Raw genomic sequence first — 27,825 nt, 5'->3', positions numbered from 1 at the left:
TCGAGTACTAAACTGTTTCCTGCGAAATTCTAATTCCCACTTACCAAATGGAGGCTGAAATATGCCAAGATCCTTCACAGAAAAGTCATATGGATCAAATTTAATGGAATAATTATTATCAATAATAAATTGATGAATAGAAATTAAAATTTTAATTATCGGAGGAGTGACTAGAATGATCCGGAGATGAATAGGGCCATAAGCTCCTGGTATAGAGGTGGAGCCAGTGGAGGTAATAGGTAGCAGTGACTGATTACCGACAATGATGTTAGACGGTGTAGAAAACGAAGGTGGATGAGAAAAAATGAGGTTACCAACATCTAATGTCATATGAGAAGTAGCACAGGAGTCCATGTACCACTCCGCATTGGACGGATGGATGAGTGTCATTGTGTTGAGGCGTCGGCGAATATAGCGAAAATGGTCCTATTAGATTATGACTGTGATTTTGGTGATTAAAGATAACATAATCATTATGACTAATATGTTTGTCAAAATATATGTTAGTAGGTCTCATATATGCAATACATCAAGAAATCACTATAGCCGGGATAAAATTTAATTGAATTGAAGAAGTCCCAGAAGAATTGATATCACTACAAGGTCTGGTGCAGAGAAGTTTGTACTCACCAGAGCATTATACACAGAAGCTGATAGCCTCATCATATAGTCTGGTACTCTGTGTGTTGAACTCACCGGAGTATTTCTGACAAAAGGGGAGAAGGCTGATGATCTCACCGGATAGTCTGGTGATCTGCACTGAGTAACACCGGAGCATTTCTTGCAGAGAAGAATGTGAGTGCAGAAAACTGAAGATCAACCCATCAGAAGGTTCGATGAGGTCCAGCTTCCAAAGAATCAGGAGACTCCTGAGTCGAAAGACGATGAAGCCATTGTCTTCGTGGATTACTTCTAAGTTGGGCTTTGCCTACCCTACGATGAAATGGTGGCGAAGGTCCTTAAGATGTTTGAAATCTTTTTTCACTAGCTGATGTCGAATGCCACCATTCGGCTCAACCTGTTCGCTTGGGCACCGAGATCAGAAGAGACAAAGGCCTCCACACGAGCCTTCGTCGCTGCCCATCAACTTCATCACCAGTCAAAGCAAATATTCATGGATAACATCCAATGTGAAGCCCAGTATGGCTGCGTTAACTTCTGCTATCGAGGTGGCTGAGTTACACATGTGGTGGCCTACAAGAACAAGTGGCCGAGGAACTGAACGCAGTGATGGTTTTACCACAAGGTGGAGAAGAGGGAGTACCTTGTGTCCAAGTGCCAGGAATACAAGGGTAATCGCGCCCCCGATGTTATTCTGAAAAACTCACGAGGTGTAGGGATGGCAATCAGGTACCACGAATACGGGTAGTGCTCACCCATACCCGTACTCGTTAGTTTTTTACCTACCCGAGGGTATACCTGCGAAAGCCCACGGGCGAAGAGCGGCTTCTAAACCCATTATCCGCGGGTACCCGTTTACCAATGGATATACCCGTTTACCCATTAGTGAACCATACTAGTCGGACAATCTTTGAAGAAAATATTCCTCAATTCATGAAAGAGAAATTAACAATGCCATATTTGCTTCTCTAATCAAATAAAGAAATCACTAATGCATGCAGTTAGAACTCATGGTTTGCACTCAATTCACCATTTACTTCAGAAACACCTTATAAATTGCATGTAAAAAGGTCCACAAGTGCAATTAAAGTGTGTGCTGAACTGGTGACTGATAAACCATTTCTATCATCCTACACTCATCTCCCATGCCACTATTAATTCAGCTCAGCTCAATGTTCAATGGAGGATTGAGTTGGCCCACCTCTCAGACTTGTTTCACAGGTAAACGGGTTTCATGAGTATGGATACGCCTTACCTTATACCCATACATGTTTACCCGTCGGGTAGTATTTTCTGTCTATGAACGTACTCATGGGTAACAAATGCTACGCATAACCTACCCTATTCGAGTATTTACCCATGGGTAAACGGGTAATCGGGATAAATTGCCATTCCTAATGAGGTATGCAAAACACCTAAGCACTCGCGACCTTGTTAAAGAGTTCATTGATAAGGTTGTTTGGCCCCTGAGCGAAGGGTGGTCTATTCCATCCCTTGTTTGATATTGGAAGAAAAACTGGTATTGTAGAAAAGTCACGACTGGTGACCTTTTCTGCATGATTGCATTCGAAATTGTAGAACATGGCTCCTAAGAATATATTGACCCCAGAGATAAGGCGAAGTACCAAGATCTTGCTATTCCTTTTACTACCAACACGAAGTTCTTCGTCAATATTGTGCCATCTCCACCAGTAAATTCGACTGCTACTTGAAAACTCATAACAAACTCTGTTAAATCTAATTCTTCATCAAACATCATTACTCTTGGTATTTTAAAATCCGAATACAAAGGCTGATTCTGCGAGTCAGAAAAGACTAGAGAGTCTGGTTCACCTATGAACCGAAGATCTTGCACAACCCGTGTTACAAACGCGGGGAGGCAGGGACATGTCGCGATTCATGACTCGTACCGGAGACCAACTCCGTGTCTCGCCTCTCGAAAGTGGATCGGCAACCTTTACAACAGCAACGAAAATGCTATGGTACCATGTTACTTTCTCAGCTATTGGAACTAGCAATTGTACGGCCAAATCACTTAGCATTCGATCCGCTTTGTCCCGTCCTGAGCTGACACTGCCAATCTGCCCATGTAGCAACAGGAATCCTCTGCTGATGCGACGTCGTGTCACGCCGACAGGTTCTCTCGATTCGCATGGTGCTGCTCGCGAAGAGAAGAGAAACAGCTCCAAGTGGCAGCAAGATTTGAGCCATTAGTTCTCCACTGCTCAGACGCATTGTTTTACTTACCTTTTACCAGTCGGTCATGCAACATCCAGTCATTGGCATTACCCTTTCTGTTCTACCACAGTTAAAATCATGGGCCCTGCAGCTGTTTTAACATGTAGCAAATGCATTCTGATGCTGCAGGAAAACAATTCAGGGCAACTCAACAACTTGGTGGCAGGGTATACAAGGAATTCAATAGGCACCACATTCACCATTTTTGCGCAGTTACATTGAATTCAGTTCATTCTTCCGTTGATAATAACAGCGATTGCTATGTAATATAGTAAATCAGGCACCATATATCGGCGTTTCCCAAAAGCCGAATGCTAGCAGCAACTCGATATCCCATGGGGGCTACTAGGCAAAATGCACAGATTGAGGACTGCAAGATGTTAGCAGTTCACTAAACCTAATTGTTTCTGAAGGGCGTTGCGAGCGGAGTACAATTACTGATGAGTGGCTGCAACTACTCCGATTTTGCCAAATGGAGATCCTGATGGAGCAATCAGGCCGAGGCTTTGCATGATCCTGATTTGCCTGATCTGGCGTGCGCTAAGTGTTCCCGGTTGCTTCATCGCTGCACCCCTGCTCTGGTGGAATTTCATCAAATTAGCATATAAAATTTGATATCATAAAGGGGCAACGAAAGTAAGGAATGTGGACAAGGGAGTCGACTTACAGGAGTAGTGTGATCCACTTGCATTGTGTCCTCGGTTCCTTGATGTAATTTTTCTTTTCTATGCCTTCGTGTAACGTTGCTAGACTCACCCTCCACTCTGCTACCACTCTGCCTGACGCTTTGTCCACCCTTCGTAGAAGCAGTAGCACCACCAGTCACGTCATCCTCGGTAGCATTACAAATCCCATTAATCACATCATCTAAATAAGCCATTTCAGCATTATGCTCCCTGTCAATAATTTCCTTGAACAGTATATCCCTAACCAAAGCTTTTATTTCTGCATGAGGGGCTGAAGTTCCATCTCCCGTTGAATCTTCAGTTGCATCTTCACTTGCACCAATTTCAGTGATTGGTGCTGTTCTGTCCTCAGCTGGATCTAAATGTTTATTTTCATTAGTACGACCTGATCGTCTCAACCCTTCCCTTCTGACCACCGAAGCTCCTATCTTACAATCATCTTTATCCAGCATACATGCAATTTGCTTCCGTTTCTTATTTCTTAAACCTTCAGCTGAATTTTCACTAGAAGCTCGGTCAATGGCTTGCTCATGGGTACAACTTGATTGTCTCGCACATCCACGCTTTCCTTTCTGAACAGTAACTCCAGTTGTTGCAGTGCTCCCAACTTCTTGGTCTTGGTCTTCATTATACTGCTGTTCAGTTTCATCTCCCAGATCTTCAGTAGTTGCTGATTCTTTTAGACCCCTGTAACTACACTGCGCCAAACCTTCTCGTTTTCTGTCTTTTCTAGAAGAGTTCTTCTTTGTGGTTACTTCTGTATCACCACCTGAAATTGAATTTAGATGTATAGCAACTGAGGCAAAACAAACTTGATTTATTGATGACAAGTTCGAAATAGAATTTATTTCACAAAATCAGAAGCTCAAGTGAATAAATTTGCTTTATTAATAACACCATTGTTCATAACATGTGTCATTTGATAAAGATGAATTGCCTTTACATTGACATTGTGCCATATAGAACATGTTCCCAAATAGTATCAAATGAAGAATGTTGTCGAATATCTAACTATGGGGTATATGCGCATAAGGAATATATCATATACGAGCAGAGTATGCACATCACGTATTAATAAGCTTTAGATATCACGGAACCGAATCAGCGGTACCTGGTACACCCGGAATCACGAAAGTACATATCAGAAAGGTTTCGATCAATTACCTAACTCGATGCGGTTACTACTCAAAACAGATCTATCTACTTGGACGTCAAGAAAGACAACTCCCAATCAACAACGGTTGGATAGGAGTCGGTACCTCACCCCCATATAAAGTGAAAAGGTTGAGGGCGAGAAGAGAAGACACGAGAACAACACACAAGGAAAACACAAGAGAGAACTCAAGGCAAGCATAAAGACCATAGCAGAGAAGGTACTCAGCGACCCTAGTTTTAGGTTAGACCAGATCTGAAATACTCTCTATAATAGATTTAACCCATTGCCTGTACTCGAGATCATCAATATACGGCAGCAACACCCTCACAGGACGTAGGGTATTACTTCAATCGGAGGCCCGAACCTATATACATCGATTGTCCTCTTGTGATTAATCCCTGCACTCGAAGATACCCAGTCTATTTACGAACACATTGTCAGGAATTAATCTTCGACAGTTGGCGCGCCAGGTAGGAGCCTTCTTTTGCTCTGTAGGATTAATCATGTCTCGAGCTCACGTTTACGTCGGATTCTCCGATGACGGCTTCTACGACAACTTCGAGTCGACGGCGGACAACTTCGAGTCCCCTCTCATCAATTCAGAGATCATCTTCGGAACCATGGTTTTCCGTTGGGACGACCAAGGTCGACTGATCCATACCGGTACCCTCGAATCCAGACCAGTGGATGCGTACCGTGAGGTGGGACATCTCTAGTGAGATCCTGCGGAGCCTAATGTTCTCCACTGCATAGACACCAACAGCGATGAGGGTGACGACGGTGATTCTAACACTAGCTAGAGCAGCCGAACAGATCAATTCGTGTATATGGCTAGAAGCAATGACCCCTATCAACTGACCCAATGGCGATAGATCCAGAGGCCGTAGTCGACCATGGCACAGAAATTCCCAAAGATCCGGCGATAGTTGTCACCCCCAACGGTATTGGCGCGAGTTATCACCAGAAACATCCACAACTGGAGCCTTGCGTGCACCCGACACGACCCTTCACCGGCGGACCACGGGAGAACAGATGCCTCTTGGCCTCTCCCGGCGACTTCCGGTGGGTACGCCTCTGCCTGTGACGACTCACGGCTTGAGGGAGATGCTCCCCCCGAACAGTTGCCATGAAGCCTCATCGACTCGACCGCCACTGAGCCTTGGTAACGACATGTTCAATACTCCGGATGCTAACATACGAGGAGCGCATCTGATCCTTCGATCCCATCCAGAGTTAGATCCGACGAATCCGCTAACCCCTATGGTCAATCAAGTCAAGACCCTACTCGATGCAGCTTAGATCCAAGTTGCTCGAGCAAATAATACCAGCAATTCCAGGCCCCCCAGTCAGTACGGTCCCGACTCGAGGAGCCACGAGCGGGAAAGCTCTCGAGTAGGGGAATCTTAGACGGGAAGCTCAGGTGGTCGAGCCCGAACACGACAATGTGGGCCAAATCTACAGGACGGGATGGTCGACATGACTCCCCTGCTCAAAGAGGCAGGCGTGAAAGTCCCCAGCCACCTCCTCCTGATGAGTTCGACAGAGGCTGTGAGGCTTTCGTACACGAACTTCGATCAATTCGGTGGCCTGAGAAGTTCAAAGCAGGGCCCGATCCAGAAATATGATAGGAAAATCAATCCCAACGAGTGGTTGCAGATCTACACCACAGTTAATCGAGCAGCCGGTGGTGACAATCGAGTAATGGTCAGTTACCTGATAACCGCCCTCGATGGACCTACAAGGTCCTGGTTGCTAAACTTACCACCCAACTCGATTAGTTCATGGGCAGAACTCAAGACTCAGTTCATAGCCAATTTCCAAGGTACATTCGAGCGACCAGAAACGGAGAACGATCCCCACAAGCTACACCAAGGCGACAGTGAATCTCTTCGAGATTTTATCCGCCGGTTCAGCGACAAGCGTAACACGATCCCGGACATCTCCGTCGGTAATCATTGCCTTCAAACGAGGTGTTCAGGACACAGTTTTACGTGGAAAGATGGCTACTTGAAAGATCCGTACGGTCAAAGAGCTTTTCGAGTTAGCCGACAAGTGCGCAAAACGAGCAGAAGCGCAGGTGCACGCTAAAAACCTTCAATCTAGCAAGGGCAAACCCGAGTCCTCGAAGAGTAGAGGAAAGAAAACCAAACCCGGTAACAAGCGCAAGGGACCCGATACGACTATAGCTGCAGTCGACAGGAACAAATCGCGTAACACCGGAGACAACAAAGGCCTCAGTCGAGGTAGCGAGAAGTGGTGTCCCATCCATCGGAGCAACTAGCAGGACTTCGACGAGTGCTATGTGTTCAAGAAAAAGCTTGACGAAAAGATCAAGGCGAACGCTGAGCGTGGCAATAAGCAGGCTAAGTCGAATGTTGAGGGCAGTGAGCCCCAGTTCCATGAGGCAGATCACAGCTTGGCGCACATCTTCGGAGGATCCGCCACGTACAAGTCCAAAAGGCAGTACAAGGCGGTCGAGCGAGAAGTCAACTTGGCACTAATTGAGCCCACTCAGTATCTCAGGTGATCAGAACAGTCGATCACCTTTGGTTAAACCGATCATCCGGTCACAATACCACATCCTGGTCGATACCCGGTTGTGGTTCAACCGACCATACTCAATGTCAAAGTTTCCAGAACTCTGATCGATGGTGGTAGTTCATTCAACCTCATTTTCTCCAAAACCTTAGACAAGATGGGAATTCAGATATCAAAGCCTAAAACAGGAGTCGAGCCTTTTCACAGCATAACTCCCAACCCATCGACCATGCCTCTCGACCGGATTGAACTGCCAGTCACGTTTGGCACGCCCGACAATTTCCGCACAGAAAAGCTAACATTTGATGTCGCAGACTTTGAAACGGCGTACAATGTGATTCTAAGCCGCCCAATGCTGGGCAAGTTCATAGCGGTGGTTCACTATGCTTACCAAATGCTCAAGATCCCGGGTCCTAAGGGGGGCATTATAGTTAAAGAGGATCAACACGCAGCGGTCAAATGTAACAAGCAAAGCCTGGATATGGTCGAACACTTCAGTCGAGTGGCTATCATTCCCAAGGACGCAAATTCTAAGCGTCAAAGGCACCAAGATATCGTCGAGGCCAAAAACTCCAGGCTTGTAAGTCTTGCTAGCACCTCTGAGTCCGACGACGCCGAAGGCAAGATTAACAATGGCGTCAACGATAAGAAGATCGGTGGTTGCGTCAAGGCAGTGCCCCTCGACCTGTCTGAACCATATAAGATAGTTAAGATTAAGGCCAATCTTGACCTTAAATAGGAACTTGAGCTCGTCACCTTCCTCTTGGTAAACCAAGACGTGTTCGCATAGCAACCATCCAATATGCCTAGGGTCCACAGGGAGGTGATCGAACATCGACTAGCTGTTAAACTCGGCACCAAACCTGTGGTGCAGAAACAGCGAAGATCTGTGGAAGATAGGAAGCGGACCATCTAGGAGGATGTCGATAAACTCCTAAAGACGAGCTTCATTCGAGAAGTGCGTCATCCTACGTGGCTTGCGAACCCAGTCCTCGTCAAAAAGGTCAATGACAGATGGAGAATTTGCGTCGACTTCACCGACCTCAACAAAGCTTGCCCCAAGGATCCTTTTCCTCTCCCGCGCATCGACTAGATCGTCGACTCTATGACAGGCTGCGAATCGCTATGTTTTCTAGATGCCTATTCAAGGTATCACCAAATTAGCATTGGATTAGAAGATGTAGAGAAAATAGCTTTTACTACTCCATTCGATGTATTTTGTTATGTAAAGATGCCTTTCGGTTTAAAAAACGCTGATGCTGTATATCAAAGGTATATTCAAAACTGTCTACAACCCCAAATCGGGTGTAATGTAGAAGCATACATCGATGATGTTGTAGTCGAGTCGGAAACCAGAAACGCATTGCTTAGCGATCTCGCGGAAACATTTGACAACCTTAGAAAGTATCGTATGATGCTCAACCCCGAAAAGTGCACGTTCGGTGTGCCGTCCGGCAAGCTTCTCGGCTTCCTGGTGTCAAGTCGAGGCATTGAGGCCAACCTGCACAAAATTGAGACTCTCGACCAGATGCGGTCACCTTGAACACTGAAGGAGATTCAGAAACTGACAGGTTGCATCGCTGCTCTTAGTCGGTTCATCTTTAGGATGGACGAGCGAGGAATGCCTTTTTTTCAGATTGTTGAAGAAACAAGACCGATTCGAGTGGACAGAGGAAGCGGAACGCGCCTTCCAGAACTTAAAAAGGTACTTATCTTCCCCATTGATTCCTACATCGTCTAACGAGAAAGATGAGCTCTTTTTGTATATTGCAGCTACCTCACAAGTCGTAAGCACGGTAGTGACGGTCGAACGGGAATGCCCCGAGAAAAAGGCTAAGGTCCAAAAACCTGTTTATTACGTGAGCGAGATTCTGCACGATGCTAAGCTACGATACCTGCAAGTACAAAAGCTGATATATGCAGTCTTGATGTCTTCTCAAAAATTACGACATTACTTCCAAGCGCACAGGATCACGATCTTAACGATGTATCCGTTGAAGGATGTAATACACAATCAGAAAGCTACTGGACGAATCGCGCAATGGGCGGTAGAACTAAATGAGTTCGATTTAAGCTACGCACCACGCACAAGCGTGAAATCCCGAGTGTTAGCAGATTTCATTGCCGAATGGATAAGCGTTGAGGAAAAAAAGGCAAAACATGGTCGAAGATCACTGGACGCTCTTTTTCGATGGATCGCTCACGCTCCAGGGCTCGGTGGCTGGCATTGTGCTCAAATCTCCAAGGGGCGACGAACTCAGGTACGTTGTTCAGTTAGACTTTAAAGCCTATAATAATGTTGCAGAATATGAAGTATTGGTAAACAGGCTCCGCATAGCTGCGTCACTTGAGATTAAACATCTTGTGAAAGGGGACTCACAGCTAGTCGTAAACCAAATTCAAAAGGAGTATCAGTGCTTGGACGACAACACGGCGGCTTACTTACTCGAGGTGCGAAAGCTCAAACAAAAGTTTGAAGGGCTAGAAGTGACGCACATCAGAAAGAGTGATAACTCTGTTGTGGATGAACTTGCTAGACTCGTTTCTTCTCGAGCACTGGTACCCATACGGGCCTTCATTGAGAAACTCATTAAACCATTTGTCCTGACAGTTCAGCGGACGGATGCTGCCCAACCCAACCAGCAGTCTGGTCAGGTTAGCGAGGCAGAACCCACAGACACGGATGCTACACTATGTTACATAGTACGGGGATATGGATACGGGGATACGGGGATACGACATTTTCCAAAAACAACAATACGGGGATACGGTAAACCCCAAATACAATATTACAACCATAGTCGAATATTGTGCATTACATAATAATATCAATATATCATAGAAATATAGGATAAAAAAACATGCTAAGCTCATCAAGAAGTGATAAGAACTCAATCTTCCCCTCCTAATATCTCCTCAAATTCTGGCTCATCAAGTGTCAGATCGGCACCTTCGAAAAAGCCAACACCAACAAAGCTCTCAGTGCCATCTCCCCTGACATCCCACATTCGGCTTGGCCCACTTTGATAATCATTGGACTTCCTTGAAAGAAGACGCAAGTTGTTATGCACAAACACCAAACCCTCGGCTCGCTCAGGAGTGAGCTTATTCCTCACACATGGGGTCGGGCCGTATCCCCTGCGTATCCCTTGCATATCCCCTGCGTATCCCATTTATTTTGTATTTTTTTAATAAAAAAAGGGATACGCGGGGATACGCGTATCCCCACGTATCCCCGTCCCGTACGCGTCCTGGACGGGGATACGGCACCTCTGTGGAGTATCCGTGCAACAAAGGCTGCACTACTCGAACGCAACCCAACTTGGATGACTCCGTACCAAGCCTATCTCGAGGGTCGAGACATCCCTGATGATGATGCATCTGCAAAGAAAATTGCTCGTAAATCCAAACTCTACGTTTTGGTAGACAGCAAGCTCTACCGAAAGGGGAGTAACGGAATTTTGATGAAGTGCATCACTCAGAAAGAGGGCAATAAAATATTGCTCGATATCCATGAAGGCACGTGTGGTAATCATGTGTCTTCTCACAACTTGGTCGGAAAAATTTTCCGACAGGGATTCTATTGGCCAACTGCCCTCCAGGATGCTTCCGAGCTGGTCAAAAAGAGCGAAAGCTGCCAATTTTTCGAAAGGCAGACCACTCGATCAGCCCAAGCTCTGCAAACAATCACTCTTTCTTGGTCTTTCTCAGTCTAGGGCTTGGATATCCTGGAACCATTCCTAAAGGCCCAATGTGGTTACAAGTTCCTATTCGTGGCTATCGACACATTCACTAAGTGGATAGAGGCTGAACGCGTAGGAAAAATAACCACAGAAGCGACCAAGAAATTCATGAGGAGCAAAATTACTCGATTCGGCATTCCGCATCGGGTAATTGCGGATAACGGTAAGCAGTTCAGAAGCGAAAATTTTATTGCGTTCTGCGAAGAATTCGACATTAAAACTTGTTTCGCCTCAGTAGCTCACCCGCAGAGTAATGGTCAAGTTGAGCATGCTAATGGTATAGTCTTGCAGGATATCAAAACTCGGGTCTTCGACAGGCTAAAGGCTTACTCGAAACGCTGGGTAAAAGAGCTTCCCTCGGTACTATGGGTCGTTCGTACGTCGACTAATAGAGCCACCGATGAAACTCCTTCTTGGTTTATGGAGCAAAAGCAGTGCTACCGACTAAGTTGCATTTCGAATCACCTCGAGTGGAAAATTACTCTGAAGAAGGGCAGGAGCACTTACGAGCGGATGACATAAATCTACTCGAGTACCGAGATTGAGTGTCTATTCGAGAGGCCAAGTATCAGCAGGCGTTGCGTAGGTATCAAGGCTAGAAAATTCGACACAGGCAACTCGCTGCTGGGGACCTCGTCCTATGGAAGGTGCAGAAACAGGCCTAGCGCCACAAGTTATCGCCTAAGTGGAAAGAACCTTACATAGTAGTCGAGGTCACTCGACCTGGGTCGGTAAGACTATCTACTCCAAACGGCGAGATACTCGAGCACTCATGGAACATCGACCAACTCCGAAAGTTTTATTCGTAGAAAAGATAGGTTACTCCGAAAGTTTTTACTCTCCGATTGAGTAATTTCTTCCTCGGCCATAGAGTCAGGGGCTACATCGCATACCTTTGATGCTGGAACTTTACTCTTTGTTCGACTACATTATCGACCAACAATACAGGTATGTCCTTTTTTACTCTCCGATCGAGTAATTTCTTCCTCGACCATAGAGTCGGGAGCTACATCATAATACCATGTTTTTTGCAAAATTTTATCTGGCTCTGCGTCGATCTCATTGAATAGAACCAACGGAGACATGTGTTGAGTCGATGACGGACGATTATACCTCAGCGCATAACGGCACGAAGATTGTCAGACATCTCACGCCTTACCGCCAAAAGGGTTTTGAAGTCCTAGTCTGCCTCGCGTGTGCTCTCTATCAAGTTCATATTTATGTGCTGATTGAATGCACAAGTTGATAAAAATTCGCAGAAAATCTGATATGCTCTAAGCTCTATATTAGTTTTTTCCTTACTATTACGATCTTCTCAAGTACTCAAGGGCCGCGCATCTAATAGCTTATCTAGTTAAAATTTCAGGTTAACGAATGCATAACTGTATGGTCTTGAGAACGATGACAACATGTATCTATCAGTTTTTGCATCTACTTATGCTAATCCTATTTCATCGACAGGGAAATAGTAAACAAAAGCATAATAGACTGGCAAAGTATAGCATCGTTGCGAGCATTCTCAGATCATAAAATATATCTTACAAAATGCCAGAACAAGCTGGACCATCATTTTGAGGGACTCCCCCCACTATCATCATTAGGCAAACTAAGCCTCAAAGACTTGACAAATGCTGGAACTACCGGCTGGACGCTTTCGACCAGTTTTGCGGCTTCCTCGCTAGTACAATTGAACCCGACTGTCACCAATGAGGTATCGAGCGCTGGGTTATAGCTCTTGAGAATACCTAGCAATGTGGCAGCACTTGCAGAGGCTGCTTGTGACATAAGGTCAAGGGTCTGCTCTTTTAGCTCTTGTAGGGCCAGAACAGCAGCATCCCTTTCAGCCATCATCGCCTTCTTTTTAGCTCGAGCAGTGTTCGCTTGATTCCTGAGTCTCTCCCGAAACTTGACATCATCGTTAATCTTCTTCATTGCGACAGCAAGAAGCTTTTCCTTGCTGTTGCAGGAGGACTCGAGGCCTAAAAAAAAAGGTAAACCGAACAATAATTCTTTGTTAGTCACCCAATAATCGAATCACGCACTTGTGATCAAGAACAGACTTACGTTCAATTTTCTCCCTCTTGGCTTCAAGCTTTTTGTGGTGGTTGGCCTCAGCAGCAGCTACCTGAGCGCTTGTAGCCTGGAGAAGAGCTTTTATCGCCGCCCACGGATCATCAGTCGGAATTGGTATTGAAGTTTCACTTCCCCTAAGCTCCGAGTCTTCTTCGGGCGCGCTCGAGGCAGGATCTCTGATTGGACCCGAGGCCAAGTCAACCGGAGAAGGCAGCCCCAGATGACTGGTCAAGGCGCTGGCAGCCTTGGTCTGCGCCTCAGTCGATAGTCTGCAATCGACAAAATAAGAGAAGAGAAAAAGGAAGGATTGCTAATTGACCAGTCGAGATCAAAATCCAAAACAAACCTATTTGAAATCGGAAAATGTGAAATGATTCTTGGCTTTTGTCTTTTTGAGGTCACCTTCTTTGTTCTTGGTCCGGTAAGCGGAGCCGGTGGAGAAGTTACATATGGACCGAGCAAAGCCAAGTCATCAATGGCCTGCAAAGAACCAAATAATAAGAAAGCATTATTGAGTGAAAGTATGACCAACTAAATAGCGATAATTTAACTGAAATTACCTCTCTAATCGAGTCATCAGGCATGATGGTCCCTCGAGTTGGCGGTTGCGAGGACGTGCCAGACGTCCCCTAAAAAAGAGAGCCATCCATGCAACTCGCCATCAATAGAATGAAAGAAAGGAAATCGATGACTCGATAAGAGTTACCTTTTCGACCGGGTCATCGAGAGCGACGGTTGCTCGAAGAGGCGATTGAGCTGGTACACTCGTCGTTCCCTAACAAGAGGCCGCTCATCCAAACCGAATGCATTGAGGTATCTACTTAATAATTTAAAAGAAAATAAGAAGATAATAAGAACTTCAATCAGTACCTGAGGACTCCTTCGCTTGCGCTTGAGAGGGCTCGAATCAGACAGCAGTTGAGAACACGAGGATAATCTCTTCGATCGAAGAGACCCCTCGGCCTCCTCATTAGTTGATCCCTTCCCCTTGTCGACAGCATCAGCGGAATAGGTGCCATCAAGATCAAAGACCTCAATCGAAAGGATGTGTTCTTGGCGAAAGACTGGAGCCTACAGTCATACAAACAAGTCAGATCAAATGAACGATAACCGGTCCTACTTTTCAACTGCTACCCTTACATCTGGTCGAGGATTCTCATGGGAGTAAGGCAGAATATCACACTCTGGCACGCCAAAAGAGAAAAGCTTGTTTACTCGGGCGATGATATCCTGAGCAGGCAGAGCTGAAAAAGAGAAAAAAGGTTTACTCGATAAAGCTCTAAGTTTATAGCAAAACAAAAAAGGGCAAAAAGTTAATTAAGCCTTACATCCGGCGGCATCCCTAGAAGCATCCTTATCCCCAGTGTATTCCCAAGCTAGGCGTGTTTGCGCCTTCAAGGGACTTAATCTCTTACTAATAAAGCCTCTAGCCACATACCACCCGGTTAGACCAAATTGCCTCGACATGCCAATCTTGTTGGCGAAATAGGTGATGTGGTCGGACTCTCGGTGATCTTGTGTCCAAGAAGAATTTTGAACGGGAAAAAGACCTCTATACACTAATGGAAAACCAAACGGGTCAAGATTGGAGATGTAAAACCAAAGTTTTTTCCAATCTTTCGATCAAGATGTAGGAATTCCTCATTCCACTCCTCAATTGGAGACCACACCTCCCTACACATCTATTCTCAGTAATTCTTTTCTGTTTATAGAAGTACTGAAAAAGGTTCAGACTTGGCTCGATACCAAGGAAGGCCTCACAAAGATGAACAAAAACACTCAACATGGTGACAGAGTTGAGGTTCAGATGGTGAAGTTTAATTTGATATCGATCGAGTACATTGAGAAGAAACTTGGATGGAGGAATGTTAAAACCACAGCGGAAGGACTCGAAAACTACAAATTCGTGCTCAATCTTGCAGGAAAGGAATCTCTCACCAGATGTTGTCCTCCATTCAACCAGGCTGTACGCGGCACCACTCCTTCCGCTTCATGTTTCGCCAGCTTAGATTCTTGCATTGACGAGGGTGTCCAAGCCTCGATCATAAACCTCGTCTCATCATACTGATCGGGCGAGGTGCTAGCAGCTGCTGCGTCCGATTGCTTCTCTGGCGAGGAGGAAGTCGGGATCTCAGAGGAAGAGTTGGGATCCATGGATCTAGAAGTTCTTTCTGGCAATAGTGCGCGCCGGGGCGGAAAAGATTGTGCAGGAAGACTAGTGGCAATGACGAGGAACGGCCACCACAAGTCCGGATCATACAGGTAAATAGTCAAAGATTTATCGTCTCTTCGACAACAACGCCCGTTTTTACCATGCTTCGACTGGCGTGAAAAGCAGTATGATGACGACGTGCAAATCTCTGCACACCCTTCTGCTCGCATTAAATGCGCCTACACCTGTCATTTCAAATTTTGAAAGGTTTTTTAACTCTACTCGGAGTCAGGTGTCGATCAATTGAGTTCTTTAGTCTTTTCCTTCAAGTCTCAAGTGCGGTTAGCCGCAGGGCGCTCGACCCGACTGAGCTTCCACTCGATACTCGAGGAAGAACCCGCCTATGCTCGATTTCTTCAACCATGAGACTAATCCACTTTACTCAACCAAGCTTAAACTTGACGGTACTCGAGTGGGCGTTTATGGAAACCTCTCCTCTTAAATAGAATTAGGAGGGCTATTGTCGAATATCCAACTATGGGGTATATGCGCATAAGGAATATATCATATACGAACAGGGTATGCACAACACGTATTAAGAAGCTTTAGATATCACGGAACCAAATCAGCGACAGCTGATACACCCAGAATCACGGAAGTACATGTCAGTTACCTAACTCGATACAGTTAGTACTCAAAACAGATCTATCTACTTGGACGTCAAGCAAGATAACTCACTATCGACCACGGCTACCTCACCCATATATAAGGCGAAAAGGTTGAGAACGAGAAGAGAGGACACGAGAACAACACACAAGGAAAACACAGGAAGAGAGAACTCGAGGCAAGCATCAAAACCCTAGCAGAGAAGGTACTCGACAACCCTAGCTTTAGGTTAGACCAAATCTGATATACTCTATAATAGATTTAGCCCCATTGCCTATACTCGAGATCATCAATATACGGCAGCAACACTCCCACATGACGTAGGGTATTACTAAGGCCCGAACTTTTATACATCGATTATCCTGTCTCGTGATTAATCCCTACACTCGAAGGTATCCAGTCTATTTACGGACATATTATCAGGAATTAATCTTCGACAAATGTCAATAACAACATAAACTATTTCTTGTCAGAAGAACCATACTAGAAAAGAGGGTGAAGGAATGATCAAATGATTGACAACAAGGACCATCATGTCGAGTATACAGGACCTGCATGCATTAGATTGTGCAGGCAGAAAAGAAAAAGGTTCACCTTTTGAGTTGACACCTTCCTCATCATAATCACTGGATGAGTTAGCAGAAGACAGCTCCTGCATTATTAGATTAAGCACATCTCTCAACAACCTGTACCAAATAATTAACTCATAACACGTCTAGTGTAAAGATGACTGCTCTACCTTCTCAAGCACCTCACGGAATGCTTCCATTGCGCTCTTGTTTTGTTGCTTCAGCATCTGCATACAATGAGACCCTATGAGAAATCTTGTTACCAGCACTATGGAAAAAATGCCCATATCATTATCATTATGAGATAGAAGCTTGTGCATACCATTTTGAATTCTGTGTTAGACTTCCAAGGGTCTATGCACAAGCTGAAAGTAAAATAACAGAAACAATTAACTTTTCTCACCAAGAGTAACATTACAGAATGAAAAGGAAGGCTTGATGTATCAATAGGACCCCTTACTATTGACATGTGCCATACAGCCGGACTAGGCAATCATGTTTGGTCTTCTTCTTAGGCTTGCCACCGACACATGCTTCATCAATGACCTTAAATTCAGATAAAGAAATTGGGTGCAATTATATGCACGAGGAAGCTAGGGTCCAGAACAAGTAATACTCAACAAAAACTTCGCATCATACACATGCTAAGATGATGGCATCTGAACTGTAAAAGCTGTTCATCTTAATTGTTGTTGATCAACATAACTGTTCAACCACAAATGTCAAGCTATAACCCCAGCTAACTCTAGATTCTTACTATAATCCAGCCAACTTTAGATTCTTACTGTTTAAATTATCATCAGTTCAGTGCTCAATTTTATCCAGATGTGCAGTAAGCAACAAGGACATTCGCCGCTAGCAATCTAAACTGTTATGATGCTATGAAAGAACCATACTACGTGCATTGAAACATATGCCTACAAAATTCATGGAGATACCTGTGCTGGCCACCAAGAAGAGTCACTCTTCTTAACCCATGTTATATCTCCCAATCGAAAGTTGTGCCTTAACTTATTTTCTGGAAGCTCAGAAGTTGATGTGAATTCATCAATGCCATAATCTTTATCTGCATTTGCATTCACCATAATGGTCACTTGGTCCGTGCGAACCTGCATCAGCATCGGGCAAGAAACAATTGTTACAAATATTATCCACTGGGAGTGACGGTTGGCTCAATGGAAAGGATGCTATTCTACCAAAAGATCAATCAGAAGCATCTGCAATGATAGAACAGGGCAGCTGCAATACCCAGCCAATGCTAAAGCCAACTTTCTAAAGTCTAAAGCTCATTTTTATACTAATATAAAGAGAAAACCTACCCATGTAAGCCATCCGGGGCAATTTTAGGAAAACCATGCTAAAATAGGTGATTGATCATGAGGAAGGAAGGAAGATCATACAGAACACTTGTAACGTTGACATCCAAGGCTAAATTTGGATGATCTTAAAGATAAATAAATGTATTTTTCTGCAGTCTGCTGTCCAGCTAAACTAGATTCGTTTTCACGTTCAGGTTCACAGCATTATGTTCTCAGCATGCCACATTTGTGTGACACCAGCTACCAGCCTACTACTTACAAAATCAAAAACGGGTACACGATGCCAAATCGTGAAAGTATCGTCCTTCTGCTCACTTCACAGTTCAAAAGCTGAAATCAGGGGCTGGCTTAGCGTGGTGAATGGGGGTTCAGTTGAAACCCATCCTCCCCACCCAAAAAAAAAATGGAAAATAAACCGCACCCGCGCCGTAATTGGGTCCCTGGTGGCGCTAAATGAGATCGATCGATCGATCTTGCGCGCGCTGAAGAAGAAGGGCCTAACAGAACCGAACTAGAACCATGGATGGATGGTCAGATAGATACTCCACCAGGCATCAAATGAATCCGCTACTAGCTGATGGAGAGAACGAAGGTTCTGGGGTTGACTGCTCTCGTCGGTTAAAATGATCTCCCGGAACAAAAACCCACCACTCTTGGAACAACCCATCCAAGAAAGTTAGGGTTTCTTACCAACAAACGAGATCGGCCCCGACTCCGGATGGATCTCCACCCCACGCTGAGTGAGCCAGTACCCGGACCGGGGGTGGGGGGGGGGGCGTTGTTGGGCGTTGGAGGACGACAGCGCAGGAGGCGGCTGGAGTAGCGAGTAGGAGAGCAACCTCGCCCTCGCCCTCGCCCTCGCCCGCACTGACGAGTGACGGTTGCCCGTAAAGCTGTATAAACGTGCCGTGCCTATTGGACCGAGGCTCGCCATTGTAGGCAGAGCCCAAGCATATTCGGGCCGGACTGGCATGGCATGGTATTACTGGGCACTCAGCGGGGTATGGCTGGCCCAGCACATTTAGCCTGGCGTCTAGTCGTTGGCGTATGGGGCTGGTCTGGCTGGGCACGGGCAAGCATGCGAGGTACGTCCGGGTTAATAGGTTGAATGGGTTGCGTTTGGTTCGTATAACCCGTTATTTTTTAAAAGATTTATTGTTTTGTTACGGTTTGGGTTAAAAAAATAAAATCATCATTTTCACCTATAAATAGAGAATTATCCTACCCTTCCCTTCCACACCAGCAATAATATTTACTCTCTTGTTTTCTCCTCTTACTGTTGTCTCAAAGTTCTTAAAAATTTACAATAATTTAGCAAAATAGTTTGAATTGTTACAAAAATTTTAAAAAAATTTAATACAGTCATCCTACTATCTTAAAGAAATCTTTGTGTTTTTTTTATTGTTGTTCTTTCTTGTTTCTTTCGTTCTTTATTTTATTATTTGATTATTTTTAACTCTGAATAATTTGAATATTTTTAATGTCATTTGATATTGATTATGAACACCGGTGATCATGATCATGATAAAACATCTATCGATCATGATTTTTTCTTTAAGAACTCTCAGGGGACTACGATCTCTTTGATAGCAGTGCTACAGGTGAAGAATGACCTGACGGTGAACCTCTAGCTAGTTCACATGCAGCAGCACCTTCATCATTAGGCTCTATAAGTGCACAACGTCAGTAAGCACCGACTTTAAAAGATCAAGAGCCACTACTTCCGAAGTTTAGCAAGACTTCGAAATGATCTACAGTGAGGAAGACGAGGTAAGTGTCAGGTATGCTATGTGTTATATTTGCAAATATGAATTATCTGCAAAGCCCTTAAGTGGAACAAGACAATTGATGAGGCACGTCAGAACTTGCAAGCGAAAGAGTAGAGCAGCCATAAAGCAAATGATGCTGCAGTACAACCCTGATGGCTCTATTCGTCATTGAAAGTATGACTTCGCCAATGTTAGAAAAGGGTCATGCCGCTTCATTGTAAGAGCAGATCTACTACTTAACATTGGTGAGTTTGCTGAGTTGAAAATTTCAACATATTGTAATGGTGGCATAAGCACAAGACGAATTATCCAATGCTTTCACTGTTAGCACGAGATTTATTAACAATCCTTATATCTACAGTTTATTCAGATGCTATTTTTGGTCTTACTGTAAGGATAATCGAAGAGAGAAGAACAAGTCTTATAAGTGATATGGTGGAAATACTCACTATAGTAAAAGACTTGGAACAAACTGAAGCACGAATGCAACACACTGCAGAGAATACTGAGCTTGAAGATTCATTCAAAAATTTGTATCTAGATGTTGATGAGAACGTGTAATTTTCAATTTTTTAGCTAGGGTTTGAACTCTTTTTTCCTTTGCTAGAAAGGTTTTTAGTGAGGCAACATATTAATAAAACTTATTTTTTAAATTAATTATGTGTCCACATTATTTCTAATTTTTATTTTATTTTTATGAGTTTTTTTTTATTTTTTTGAAAGCGATCCACTACCTACCTTTCATCTTAGCCTATAAATAGCCACCATCTCAAACTCTCAGTGATCCTATTGATCACCCATCTCTCTTTTTCTACTTGCTAACCAGTAGCCACTTGCTCACTTCAACAAATTAATTATATATTTCTATTCATAGATCAAGACGTCGAGAAGTCGTGTGCATGGTCATCAGTATGGTAATATTTTTTAAAACATCTTTAGAGAAATAAACGAGGAACATGGAAGATTTGCTAAGTGTAATATATACAACTATGAATTATGTGCTAGTCTATAAGTGGAATGGGACACTTGAGGAAGCATATTGCATGTTGTAAGAAAAAATCTAAAGTTTCTAATGAAATTATATAATTTTCGGAGCATAGTTTGTATTCTTTTTTCCTCCTAGTAGAAAGGTTTTTAACAAGACAACCAATCAATAAAACTCATTTTTATCTATTTTATATATTATTTTTATTTTTTTGAATTTTGTAGCTATATTTTTATCTTTTCTATTTTCATAGTGCTGCTGGGCAGGCCATACCGCCGTGCCCGACGTGCCGCAACCGTGCCCGGGCCAGTCCGGCATGACACGACGACTGACAAGTCATGCCATGGGCTGAGGACGCAGTAGGCACGACATAGCTTGTTAACCTTACTGGCCTATTGGGCCATGCCTAGGTGGGTCCGTGCTGGATTAACCCGGTAGGCTTATTTGGACATGTCTGGTTGCCCGCATGGGTCTTAGAACAGATTGAGCAAATTTATATTTGTTAAAATAAGAATGTTTGGTTTATTATATCTTTTTAGACAGACTAAACTTAACTTCTATTTTGTTGATCGAATCTGAGGTCGTATGAGCGGATACAAGAGTTGAGATTTTGATTGGTTGCTCTATAAATGTGATTCTGTGACACCGAGTAGTGGACACACTTTCCATAAGCGAATGCAGGAATCTGTATCTATTAGACCAGATTATTAGCGTACATTTGCATCCATCGAATCAGACTGAAACAATATATATAGACAACTAAACACATTTCCCTCTAAAATTATATTTATCTATCGAGCCAAGTTACTTCCATATAGTTAACCAATCATATCCTAAGGTCACATGCGGGTCGATGGCAGGCTAGCTCGGGAGGTTTTGCGGGCTACTTTGCTTGATGGCCAACATGGGTTAGTCCACCATGCAACTTAGCCTATTTAAGTAAAAAAAAAACCTCAGAAAAATGATAAATTATTCTTGGTAACTTTTTTTATTATCTTTCTCTCAAAAATGGAACCACCGATTGATACGGTGTGGAGATGTGAGGATATTACTTCATCCATCAGTTTACAAATCCTGATGCCCACGATATTTTACACATACTCGAGTATGTTCAACGGTTTTATTTATATGGGTGTAACATAAATGCATTTCAGTCGTGCATGTGTGACGGTGGGTATGCGTGCGCATATGTGCATCTAAAGACGTCTAAATGGATCGTGTCTACTGGGCCGACCCGAGGCACGGCACTGTAGGCACGGCTCAGGCATGGCACGGCCCGGTCGAGTCGGGCCGGCACGCCTGGCAAGTATTTTCTATTATATATTTTTTTTTAATTTTTTAGCTATTTTTTATCTATTTTTTATATTTTTATCTATTTTCTATATTTTTTATATATTTTTTTCATTTTTTATATTTTTTTATCTATTTCGGTCCGTCGGACCGACCGGGCCATTGGACCGAAATCGTGTCCGGACCAGCCCGGCACAGCACGATCACTAACGGGCCGTATCGTGGGTCGAGGGGAAGGTACGCGGGCCGGCACGGCACGGCCCGTTACTGTAGATAAGCTGTTTGGGCCGTGCCGTAGCCGGGCTGACACGAATGGCCCATTTGACTATGTTTGTGTGCATCATACATGTAGTAAACAAATCTTTCTCTCAAAAATATAATTTTCTTATCGTGTGTTCGGCTTATTCAGCTGATTCTCAAACATGTCTTGCTGTCTACCTAGGACCGGTAAACCGAAAGAAAGAAGACAAATGAAAAATTGGTAACGCATTTGAGCTGAGCGGTAGGGAAGTTTTGAACTTGCGATATCTGATATTTTACGACTGTATCAAGAGGGGCAACTTGCCTAAGTAAAAACAAGGATAGCTATTGCATAAGAACTATCAAGATGCAATCGTAAAATATCTGTAACTTGGCGAGGTTCAAATGCCTTCATGTTCATGGCATGACCAATTTCAGTTGATGTCGTCCAGAGAAGATGACAGATGCTACAAATTTCACGCGGGGGCAGACCGTTAGTAAGTGAGAAAGGTGCGCACTCCCATCTTCTAGCTTCAGATAAGCTAGATTTGGAGCAGCTACACTCGTAAAACTTAGAAGAGGTCACTCAGGTAGAGGCATAGAACTTATGAACTTATGAATGGGCAGGAACCAGGCCAGACTGGTATTCGGAGTTAGACACAAATATAATTTGCAATACGAACACACTGCATCACAGGTGACCCCAGTTATAATTCCATTATGAATCCTCACTTGATCTTGACAATAGGTTTTTCCAGTCAATTGCACAGATCTGCACAAATGTTCAGCAAAAAAAAAAAAGGGCATCCATGATGGTTACCGATATACTAAATTTATTATATACCTGAACCAACAGAAGCACTTCTGACAGAATGGGTCTGTCTCCTTGTCTGTCAACAGTTCCATACTATTTCTAATTTAATGTACATTTCACAGTGTTAATCATCCATCTGATAATCTTACAAGTTACAACAGCCACAGCACATACCACAAGTTACATATGCAAGCTTACAACAGTCATATTGCTAAGTAAGTAATGTACACTTCGCAGTGGTAATTAATTGTCCATCTAATAATCTTACAAGTTACAAACAGCAAATATGGCCGTCGATCAGCTACCACTCTACAACATACAACATCTACACCATCAGGGCAATTGCTTTTTTTTGCCATCCTATCGGATGTCACACGCCAAATTATCACTCTACCAAAACTTCACTCCCATTTGCCACCCAGTCCCGCATGTCAGTGAGATCGGATAAACAGTAACCAACAGAAAGCTGAAAACCAGTACTACGTGTAATTCAAACTAAAAAATGCTAAAAAAGTGTATTGATTTTTTACATGCTCTATAATTCATAAGCAACCCATTTTAACTAAATTCTCCTAAAAATATTATTTAGAATTCAAACTAAAAATTCCCAAGAATGTGTTACTTTCGTAACTTCTAGCAATTTTTAAGACCTTAAAAAATTCCCAAAAAATACAAAATTCACTAATATTTCTCTAATGTGATGTACTAATTTCTAAAATTATCGCATACCCTAGATTATAAGATGAAAAAGTGAGTTATTTTGTAATAGGCATTACTAATAAATTATTACATCACATTATAATAAATAGGCATTACAAGAACACACTTTTTTAATTATAACGTAGGGTGTGAGATAATTTTAGAAATTACTAAATTATATTAGAGGAATATTAGTGATTTTTAAAGACTTTTTTGAATTTTTATAATGTCTTAAAAATTACTAGAAGTTACAAAAGTAGCATATTTTGGAGAATTTTAGTTTGAATTCTACATAAGATTTTTAGATGAATTCAGTCAAAATAGGTTGTTTATGAATTATATGACATGTACAAAAATTGACACATTCTTTAGTATTTTTTAGTTTGAATTACACAAAAAATTTAGCTGGCTCCGTTTTTCCAACTCCCTCATGCTTACTGTTCATCCAGGTGGCAAATGAGAGTAAAGTTTTGGTAGAGTGGCATTTTAGCGTGTGTCAACCGGTAGGACGGTAAAAAAGCAATTGGTCCGTGGAAGAAAGGGGAAAAACTAATGACCAAAATTGTTGTGCGTGGAGAAGCTCCGATTCCGATAACCTTATTGCGCCCATGTAATCCACGAACATGAAACTACCCTACATATTCAGAAAGTTAGGTTACAACAGATGCTGATGTCGAATGGCGTAGCTATTGCATCCCCGTAGTAGCCCTAATTGATCTCAATCACCACTTTCTTGTTCTTGCTGCCTTTGGGCCGCCCTCGCTTCTTTGCCGCAACCTTTACATGTGAGGACTTCACTGGCATTGCCACTGCCAGCGCTGGTGCTGGCGCTGTCACTGTGGGGGTTACGGGAATGCCACTGCCGGCACCAACTGCTGCTGTACTGCCTGACACAACGCTACCTTGGCCTGGCAATGGCAAGTATGGCCCCATTGGATAAAATCCTAGAGCAGCAGGCGCCTGCTGCGCCGGGGAATTGACGGGTCCGGGGAATGCAGGGCCTCCAGGGAACCCCATTGGGAAGAACCCCCAGGAGCAGTAGTACATGTCAGTGCCCGGCACGATGGGCGGCAGCGTGGGCATTGCCGTGGCGAAGAACGGCCGGCGGCAGCTCGGGCAGAGCAGTGTTTGCGCCTCATAGGAGCGATCATACTGGTGCAAGTGGCAGCAGGACGGGCAGACTGTCCAGAACGCTGGCGCCTGCGGTGCATCTGCCTCCTGCTGCCGCTCCGGCGGCGTTGCCGGCGGTTTGGCAGCGCGCGGCGGTCGCCCGCGCTTTGACGGCGGCGTGGCCGACGCCGCTTGCCGTGGTTTGGGAGCAGGCGGTGGCGACGCTGGCTGTGGAGGCAGCGGCGGCTGGAGCTGCGGCTCCTGCTGCTGCTGCTGCGGCTGCTGTTTCTCTGGAGAGGGAGCCGGGGGTGCACGAGCTGCGGAGGCGAAAACTGCTTTGGCGGTTGCAGCAGCGTTAGCGGCGGCCGCGGCGGCGTCGAGGTCGGAGTCGAGAGAGGCTTTGCGGAGAGGGTCTGATAGGAAGGCCCAAGCGTCCGCGACGAGGTGGGCGGCGTCGGCGAAGGCGAGGGAGCTGGGGCGGTCGGGGTGGGAACGGTTGAGGAGGAGCGAGAGGCGCCGGTAGTGGGAGTGGACGATGTCGGGGTTGCGGGAGGCGGGGACGGCGGAGTCGAGGCCAAGGACGGCGTAGGGGTCGAGGGCGCCGGAGGGCAGGTGCCGGCTCTGGGCGGCGAGGAGGGCGTCGGCGGCGGCGAACAGATCGTCGGCGCCGGGGATACGGGGATCGGCGGAAAGGGCCTGGGAGGCGAACTGCTTGCAGCCCTCAAGGTCGCGCGCCATCAGGAGCTTCTCCGCGACGCCCATCCACCGCTCCGCCTCCCGCCGCTGGGCGGCGGCAGGATCCATGGGGCGCTCGCCGGGGGGCACAGGGAGATGGCCAGGGGATTTGACTGGGGCAAGGGGGGCTGAATCGAGGCTTTGTGGGGCTGTGGATTGTGGGTGCGTGCAGTAATTTTGGTTGGCACACTGGTTTTGTGCTTTTGTTTCGGTTCTCGTGTCTGATTTGGGGTAAATTGCTATGCGCACTCCGTGACCAAAATCATTGATACGAGTCGAACAAGAAACAGAGCCACGCCCAAGATGGGAGGTCTCCAACTAAGGTTTATAAATTTGTTTGGCGAATGAAAATTGAGATCCGATGGTTATCGAGAACCATGGTTATCATGATAAATGCTTGAAAATCGGTGAAAATTTATACAAATATAATTGAACAAATTTGCAAATCGGTGCTAAAACCTTGCCGAATTGGACTGTCAGTTACCGAGCGAATTGGACTGATAACCGAGTAGTTTCTATAATTTATCAATCGATTTTGACCATAACCGAATTGATCAAAATTCAAGCGTTTTTTACCGATAACCGATCGAATTTTGACGGTTACCAAACACATTATTTGAATTTTTACAAAGCTCAAGAAAAATAAAAAATCATTAAAAATAACAAAGGGTTAGGGAAAATACAAATAAATATGACATGAGATTTGCTATGTTTTGTTTAATCATACTATCTACTCATTGCATATATCATACATAGGGGGAAATTTTGTAAAAAATAAGGGAAAAGTTTGGCATAAACTTTGCTATATTTTGGACATTTCCAAGGAAACAAATAGATACTAATAGTAATACGAGTATGATCATATAATTGTTTCATCGAATATATGCATATATTACATGAGTAGCACTCAAATTAACAAATTTGTCAAATTATCCATACAAAAGCTAGAAACATAATTACATGACATCCATCAATACTTACCAAAGTGATAGTTGATGCTTAACATTTAGTTTGCATATTATCCACGCAACATATAACCTATGAGATGAAAAAAATTAGTATAATACCATGGTATGTAGATAAAGTAGTTGCAGAAAATAAATTATCATCACCTTTAGTACCACCAACTTCTAACAGGGGGCGATTAAACTCGTTTGTATTATACTCCTCGGTGGAAATGAGTATTATCCATCATATAGATCGCAACTCTGTCTTAAACTCTGTCTAATTTTGTTCCATCTATGTAGAAGTGGTTGACCATTGTTCTTATAATATAACATAAAACTCATGATATTTTCACTCATAGACCCATTGAATAGGAGGCTCTGACTATAGGGAATAGGATAATCGTACAGATACGATCTAGAACTACTCTCCATGCCATAGTTGCTGGAATAGCTCGTACTATCTTGTGATCCATTATGGCCACCCCGTATGACATGCCTTTGTGAGGATGGGGCACTGTGATCCTTGTCCTGTGTGGCATGTGTAAACTGACTCTCACTAGTGAATCGCATGAGAGTAACGACAGATGATGGGCATGGAGGAGCATCGCCTCACTGATCCTCATCGTCATCGATATCTGTCTTTGAGCTGCTATCATTAGACTCTTAGTAAGTTGGACTCTTTGAGGCATTATCCGTGCCCTCATCGCTTTGCACTTGTCTTTTGCCCTTACCCTTAATCTTTTTGCTCTTCTTTAGATGCGCAATTGCTTCTTACTCTTTTCTCATGTGTATGTCACTTATCACTTTAGCAGCCCATTGTGATAGTGTACGTTGAAAATCATGTGGGTTCACTATATCTGTCACTATATGAGTTGGCAGGAGTATGTCATTGTTTGTGTCTTCCTCATCAAGCTCTGGGGCAGCATTTGATTTATTGATCTCCATCCAGTCCTGAAGCGCATTGTTCTCCTCATTCAATGTGAGCTCTATAAGCCGCTGAAATCGATCATCATCAACAGTTTACCTAATGCATGCATCCAAGTTATTTTGTATTATCAGGTTGTAGTTTACATATACCAACTTATGAAGCTTCTTGTAGCTTAACTGATTGCAAACTTTCGTGTGGATAAATGCAAATATACTACAGTTCCTCTCACACCCACTAGATGAAGCGCACTGAGACACTAGGCGCTTGACAATCATCGTTAGTGTAGGTGCAGATGAAACGAACATAGACCACCATTGCGCTGCAAGTAGGTAAAATGATCTAACGTTTAGAAAAGTAGATAAATAGATGTAGCGGTTACATATGTCGATACAAGTCGTACTAGGTAAAGTCCTACCGTCACATGTCATCCATGAAGCGAGCGGACCAGCGAATGATCGAGACTTTGTCCGATACATTTCAACCTCATTAAGTGCTTCCAAAACAGTACTAATATCGGTCATCCTCTCGAATGCCTCCCAGAGATCTT

The 27,825-nt window shown here is 44.0% G+C and overlaps 1 protein-coding gene across 5 annotated transcripts; it reads right to left on the bottom strand.

Moving 5' to 3' along the window:
* Positions 1-3,024: 3,024 nt before the first annotated feature.
* LOC133898410 (uncharacterized) lies at positions 3,025-18,647 on the bottom strand. 5 transcript variants are annotated; one of them, XM_062339092.1, is made up of 15 exons: positions 18,452-18,647; positions 17,381-17,551; positions 16,903-16,988; positions 16,765-16,807; positions 16,613-16,669; positions 16,468-16,525; positions 14,196-14,299; positions 13,926-14,126; positions 13,762-13,830; positions 13,616-13,684; positions 13,402-13,535; positions 13,047-13,324; positions 12,728-12,961; positions 3,527-4,314; positions 3,025-3,437 (listed from the first exon to the last, which is right to left on the bottom strand). In XM_062339092.1, exons 2-15 carry the CDS (start codon positions 17,525-17,527, stop codon positions 3,294-3,296), a joined length of 2,412 nt encoding a protein of 803 aa, XP_062195076.1. In that variant the 5' UTR covers positions 17,528-17,551; positions 18,452-18,647; the 3' UTR covers positions 3,025-3,293. The 5 variants fall into 5 exon arrangements, with proteins under 5 accessions (XP_062195076.1, XP_062195077.1, XP_062195078.1 ...); XM_062339093.1 differs by having other exon boundaries at positions 3,025-3,432; XM_062339094.1 differs by lacking the exon at positions 12,728-12,961.
* Positions 18,648-27,825: the final 9,178 nt, after the last annotated feature.

The sequence above is a fragment of the Phragmites australis genome, chromosome 18 (assembly GCF_958298935.1).
Source record: "Phragmites australis chromosome 18, lpPhrAust1.1, whole genome shotgun sequence".
NCBI classification, from domain to species: domain Eukaryota; kingdom Viridiplantae; phylum Streptophyta; class Magnoliopsida; order Poales; family Poaceae; genus Phragmites; species Phragmites australis.
This window is presented reverse-complemented; position numbering and strand designations above follow the sequence as displayed.